The sequence below is a fragment of the Somniosus microcephalus genome, unplaced genomic scaffold (genome assembly GCF_052327205.1).
Source record: "Somniosus microcephalus isolate GS21.2 unplaced genomic scaffold, FLI_Smic_1.0 scaffold1627, whole genome shotgun sequence".
Classification (NCBI taxonomy): Eukaryota; Metazoa; Chordata; class Chondrichthyes; order Squaliformes; family Somniosidae; genus Somniosus; species Somniosus microcephalus.
In genome coordinates this window covers 18,268-24,989 of record NW_028226814.1, presented here as the reverse complement: position 1 = coordinate 24,989, position 6,722 = coordinate 18,268, and the positions used below count along the sequence as shown (strand labels likewise).

Below are 6,722 nucleotides of genomic sequence, written 5' to 3'. Positions count from 1 at the left end.
GCATACCATGAAATCATGGATGAATCTGAGCTTCCTTCAACTGATCATTCCCCTCCTTGGCCATTTGCACAGGCGGAACAGGACCATGTGAAAGCTTGACATTCTGTTTGAGCCAGAGCTGAACTTCAAAGCCAGAGCCTGTTAATCTTTACTTTCACTTCCGCAACATCTCCTGCCTCCACCTCTATCCCAGCTCTTCCATCCATGTTTTTGTCACCTCTAGACTCAATTATATCATTGCCCTCCTGGCTGGCTTCCCATTCTCCAGAAACTCCAAAACACAAGAGCCCATATTTTGGCCTTCACTAAGTCCAAGTTACAAATTACCACCTGTCCGCACTAACCTATATTGTCTCCCTATTCCCTCAACATATTAAATTTAAAATCCTCATCTTGTCCTCAAAGTCCCTTCATCACGTCATCCTGCTCTACCTTATCAACCCTCCCAGGCTTATCCCTCCTGCACACCGACTGGCCTTTTGTGTATTTCTCCTTCCTTTGCCTTACCATTGGTGACAGAGTCTTCAGCTGCCTTGGTCCTATTCCTTGGAACTCTCTCCCTAAACCATTCTGCCTTTCTACTTCTCTTTCTGCCCTTAAAAAACTACTCAAACCCATCTTTTTAACAAAGCTTTCCTAATTTCTCCCTTCACAGCTTAGGGGTCTGTTCCATTATCCATTGTCATTGCGAAGCACCTTAGGATTTTTTTTATATGTTAAAGAAGCTATATAAACTTGGTGTTGTTGGCACCAAGGGCATATATGAAAATATACATGGGAACAGGTATAGAAGGCAATTAAGGATCATTATGGGAAAAATATCTACAAACAAGGGCTTCAATAGAATTAATATCTGGAAACTAAGAAAACTAAAGTTAAGGGCTTGTATGAAAATTCAAATAAAAGTTGTATTTTTTTTAAGTTGCTGATGTGGATTTTAATACAGGTTCTTACATTGTCTGAAATTCTTATCAAAGACAACACAAGAGTTCTTGTACAAGGTCAGGTATTTGAAAATGTTCATATAACATTGCTTTATTCTTGCTTACTTATCTCCCATGGTACTAGCATGTTGTTCCAAAAGCTGCTTCTCAAAATGCTCTTCATGTTGTGTTAGAAGCAAACACGTTGGCTTCCAGCTAAAACCACAAGAACAAATGTTAGGAAAACAATTCAAAATATTACAGCAGATTAACCTTTATTTTCCTTTAACAGGCATATATAATTTGTATTACATCACCAAAGTTAATGTTCAGAATTCTATAGATTTCTATCAGAGACAACTGAACTAAAGTTTTGTACATAGGCCAAAAATGTGGGTCAAGGTATACAATGAATGAAATGGAATAAACACGGTGAATTTTGAGGTATAGTGGACACATAAATTAATTTCTATGGCATTGCTCGCGGCAAGTCAGAGGATAGGGTTTCTCCCATCTGTCTCTGCCATGCTCAAGTTTCTGTGTTCTCTCTTTCTCGTGAAGGGATGGGGCAGAATAGATAGAAACAGGCCATTTCCAGTAATTGAGGGATCTGGAACCAGGAGACATAGATACAAGATTAAATGAAAGAGATTTAGGACAGAGAGCAGGAGAAACTTTTTTTTAAACAGAGGGTTGTGAGGCTGTGGAGTTAGTGACTGAGGTAAAGACCATGTCAACTTTTAAGAATAGGTTAAGAATAGGGGGGTGAATTAAGAATACTGCTCATGTGGAGGATAAACATCAACACTAATTGGTTGGGCCGAACAGGCTGTTTCCATGTTGTAATTTCTTTGCAATTCTCTTCTGCTAACCTCTTCTGTTCTCAGTGGCCCTAATGTTATCCCCAATAAGGAATAAACTCCAATATGGTTATAAAGGAGTATATCATCTGATTCACTATGAGCAGCACTACAGGTGATTCATATATATACTTTATCTATAATCTAACATCTATCAATTCTGCATTTTCCAGTATGGGCTGTGGGGAAAATGTGGCCCTGAATGGCTCCCTTTCCATTTCTTTCCCCATTACTTGTGCTTCCCTCGATCTCCTCATTCCCATCACGTCCCCAACCCTTTGCCTCCCACTGCACTTACTACTCCTACCTATTCCCCATTGAAATACCTTCTCAACCTTTCTGTCCTTGTTCCGCTGTCACTTAACTCACCCTTAACCCTCTATCAACTCCTACTCGCTCCATCCCAAGGTAGTGAGAGGCCAGAGGCCGCCTTAACCTCAACTGTTTGTCCTCCTTTACCCTCCCATTCATTTCCCTCAAAGTGCCATAGTTTCATTTAAATATTACAAGGCACTTAAATGACGCCTAGAGCAATTTTCTGTTCACTTAAGATGCTCTGTCTGAGTGGGTTTAAGGGAAGCTTCGCAAATGATGGAGTTCAAGAGTCACAGGCCTTTTAACCAATTTTGTGGTCTTGTAATACTAATAGTTCAGAATTCTGTAAAAAAAATATTTTCTTTAAATATTCTTCCAGCCCTGAGATTTTTTCCTTCTTAATATTTTGTAATTTTTATATGGAACCTCAAATAGCTCAATTGCCTGTTAATTCATTACCAGAACACTGACTGCACATATTTACAAGACGTCAGCAGAACAGGAAGAGCCAAAAAAATCATTAAAGGAGTTCTTACAAACTGTAATGGGAACACAAGAGTGATAAAATATCTGAAGAATTGCCTTCCCCAGATATTTTTTGTTGTCAACCATACATTTTGCCCCATACAGTCTTTGAAAAGGCTGAAACAATTTACCGTCCCCACCCCCAACTAGCTCCCAAAGCAGACCAGTAGCTTGCCACAGATAAATAAATAGAGCCAACCTTGAAATCCCGTGAGGTCAGCCACAGCAGCTTCAGTGAGTGCAAGGTTTGCTGCTGCTCTTCAGTCCTGCTGCTTCAATAGCAGGACAAAAAAAAATCCTAGTCTACAGAAGATATGCTAAGGCTATACAATAAATACATTGATCAAATCACACTTAGGCCGAGAAACTCTACCAGTTGTTACATTTAACCCACATACAAATTAAGTTTAATGTGGAAATTTTGTGTAATGCATGTTCACAAAACATTTGTCAGCATCTAACACTTTTCCTAATAGTCCTCTCTTGAATTTAGTATAATGAACACTCCCGAGATAAATTGTTTTTAGATTGCATACTTTGTACAAATTTCCACAGCCTTAGACTTCCCGCATAAATTGCATGTGTAACATACAAAAGCTGGAACTTGTTATGCAAAGGTAAAGATGGGATGAAAAAAGGTGACATTAGTGATACCGTAAAGTTAATCTTAGAAATAATGAAGTAAAGACAAACTTCAGCCATCATCTTGATCTACAGAATGAGGCATTTAAATGGGTAACAAATTTTGAGAATCCATTAATATTTGATATCTGGGTTTAACCAAAGATGGAATTTTTGGTGTCATGTCCAATTAAGATTTTACTGAAAATGTAATATGGATCCCCCCCCCAAAAAAAGTCAAAAGCTTTGAAAACAACAACATTAAAAAGGATTTTTCATTCCAAGTGATTCAATGTTTTCAAGTAAGTATGAGATATACAAATCCAATGTTGCTTTGGTTATGAATTTAAGTTAACTTGGTGTTAAGATTATATAGTCAACTACTTAGCTGTAAGGGAAAATTTTAAAAATTGTGCACTCCCGGTGGGTAAGCTCACCCACCAGGAAGATCAGGAAATTGTGATCACATTACCCACAATTTTGAGAACAGAACATCAGGTGCGTGTGCCCACAACTGGGCAGAAAATCGTGGAGAGGGTCCCTGCAATTTCCCATATGTGCTCCCAGTGGGTGCGGTTTCTTGCTGGGAGCATGCATCTGTAAAGTTGACACAGTAGTCTCATGTTTAATAGCATTTATATCCCTTAATGTGTATTTTATTATACATATTAGCCACAAAAATTCCTAGTAAATCAACCTCAAATTATTCTGATATACAGTAACAATATCAATTATTAATCCTGCAACATGAATGCCCTCATACATTAACAACATTGAGAACATACACTTGGCATCAGCACTGAGCAACTGCTGGCATAGAACTAAAACTGAGTAAAACCACTATTAAATATATAAAATATACTGGAATTTTTCAGGGTAGTGATCTATTTTTGAATTTCAAATCTGGTTATAAACGATTCTACATTCACTCTTGTGGTATAGGATTTGATTTGAACCTTTTGAGATTATTTTCCTATAATCATTCCTACCCATCCATTAAGCTCCACACAGTCACCGAGGTATTCATTGCTCTGCGTGTAATTCACTGTTACTGTTTAATTATTGTATATCAAAACAAATATCTGGAGAAGTATGAATGTTAAATTTGAACCAGCTGCAGTAATTAAACAAAATCCTTACACTTTAAAGTTCTCCGTGATGTGCGCACTTATCTTCTGCATTCGATTAATTTCATCATCAAGCTGGCTACTTTTTCCATGTAATTCATCAATGTGTTGTCTCTTTTTTACAATGTTTGCTGAATATACTAGAAAACATACAAATCAAGATAGAATTCCAAAATCTATTATTTTTCTGTTTGTTAATTTGATCTGAAATACAACAAAGCCTGTTTTATCTTATAATGCTGACACAAATACACTTCAGATAGCGCAGGCACAATTCTAGGGTTGACATCTGTAAGATTCATAATTTACAATTTAGTGCCAATCTTCAGCTACATTTAGAGTCCAACTGTAGCACTGGTGGATTTGCTTCACGGCACAGTGCTATAGTGTAAAAACAGAAATAATTGTTGAAGAATTTCTACTCATAACATTATCCTACTTTTCCTTTTGATATAGTGACAGCCCAGCTATATATTTACTCTTATTTCAAAATATCCAGCATTTGCAGTTTTTTCATTACTTAAGTGGACCTTGATTTCCAAAATTATGACACTCAAATCGATTCTGTAATATTTAGAGTAATTTTAGGACTAGTCTGCTATTCATTGACTATGGCCGGGCAACAAAAAAAACCACTAAAAGAGTCTCCATATTTTTCTACTCTGGCATCTCCTTCTTAATTAATGCCAACAGTAGAAAGTGACATCAAAAGTCATTCACAGTTGCGTTCCCTAAGCAAAGTTATTCCAGACTAAGAACAGGTAGAACTATAAACATTACATGGTAATTTTTCAAGGCTCCACTCCCAGCATGGAACTTTGCTCAGCGAGAGCGCAAATCAGAGAATTAGGCATGGACATCAGTGCACCTGATTCACAGCACTTGTAAGTTTCTGGTCATTGAAATGCATCAACCAGAAAATCAGAGTACTGTTCTCCATTCTCCGGTTGAGCAAGGTTCCATGTTAGGATCCTCAACTTGCAAAATTTACCCTTACATTCCAGTTTATTTATTTATTTATTTAATTTTTTATTCATTTTTTATGGGATGTGGGCGTCGGTGGCAAAGCCAGCATTTATTGCCCATCCCTAGTTGCCCTTGAGAAGGTGGTGGTGAGCCACTTTCTTGAACTGCTGCAGTCCATGTGGTGAAGGTACTCCCACAGTGCTGTTAGGTAGGGAATTCCAGGATTTTGACCCAGCGATATACTTCTAAGTCAGGATGGTGTGTGACTTGCTGGTGTTCCCATGCGTCTGCTGCCCTTGTCCTTCTAGGTGGAAGAGGTCGATGGTTTGGGAGGTGCTGCTGAAGAAGCCTTGGCTCAGTGACACAGTTTTATTGACACAGTGCATAAGATAAGAATACTTACTGTGAATCTGCTGCTTAACTTCTTTTTGCTGTTGTGAACCCTGATCCACCTGGAAAACTAGCCATATTTATATAAATAAGAATTGTTTGAAAAATTATTGAAAAAAATATTGAATATGAGTAACACATTATCATATTTTAAACCTTATAGTTATTATTCTGTTCCTTTTTATCAGTTATGTATTCTTACCTAGTTTTAGTAAAATCTTATCCAGATTCGTTAGCTTATTGGTATTTTCCATCTCTCCTGGGCAATACAAAAAAAACACAGCTTGATATCTCTAAAGTATTAAACATCTCAAATGAAATAATTGTATTATAGGTATAATAATAGGAAATGCTGGAAATACTCAGCAGGTCAAGCAGCATCTGTGGAGAGAGAAACAGAGTTAACATTTCAGGTCGATGACCTTTTGTGAGAACTGGAAGAATTATATTATAGAGTAAGTTCATTATGAATACAGTAAATGTAAACCTTATCCAAATATATCATGAGCTAAGTATGCTTTAGTGCTCATTGTACAGAAATTCCCATTCATGCTGACACACTCTTACAGTAATTTTTAAAAATTCATTGTCGGGAAATGGGCATCACTGGCAAATTGCTGGCATGAGATGTCTCCATCTCGAATTTCTCCGGCTCAGAGTCTTTGAGGTGGAGTGTGAGTTGGAGACACTCTGACACATAAGGGAGTGAGAGGAATTTCTGGATAGTTTTATCCAGAATACAGTCAGACCCCAGAGGAAAGCACAGGTTCAGGAAAGGGAGGGTGTGACAGTTAGGGAGCCGGGTAGCGGGAATTTAGGAGAGTTTGAGAAGGAGGTCCTGCAGACACTGGTCCTGTCCAACAGGTATGATGTACTAGCTACCTGTGAGGACAAGGACAAAGACTGCAGGGAGGACAGCCACAATGCAAACCAAGGCTGTCCAAGGGGGGGAAGAGTAGAATAGAAATGTGGTAGTGATAAGGGACTCTATAATT

At 37.9% G+C, this 6,722-nt stretch overlaps 1 protein-coding gene across 1 annotated transcript; it reads right to left on the bottom strand.

Annotated features, from left to right (window-relative positions):
- Positions 1-17: 17 nt before the first annotated feature.
- Positions 18-6,380, bottom strand: LOC147080412 (protein SIX6OS1-like). The gene is made up of 4 exons (XM_085981192.1): positions 5,930-6,380; positions 5,741-5,797; positions 4,385-4,511; positions 18-1,139 (listed from the first exon to the last, which is right to left on the bottom strand). The coding sequence occupies exons 1-4, from the start codon at positions 5,979-5,981 to the stop codon at positions 1,046-1,048; spliced, it is 330 nt and encodes a 109-aa protein (XP_085837318.1). The 5' UTR covers positions 5,982-6,380; the 3' UTR covers positions 18-1,045.
- Positions 6,381-6,722: the final 342 nt, after the last annotated feature.

Coding starts and splice junctions, on each gene's coding strand:
- LOC147080412 (XM_085981192.1), bottom strand. CDS start 5,981: ATGGAAAATACCAATAAGCTAACGAATCTGGATAAGATTTTACTAAAA. Junction 5,798..5,929: donor TAAGATTTTACTAAAACTAG/GTAAGAATACAT, acceptor AAATATGGCTAG/TTTTCCAGGTGGATCAGGGT. Junction 4,512..5,740: donor AGTTAAGCAGCAGATTCACA/GTAAGTATTCTT, acceptor TATGTTTTCTAG/TATATTCAGCAAACATTGTA.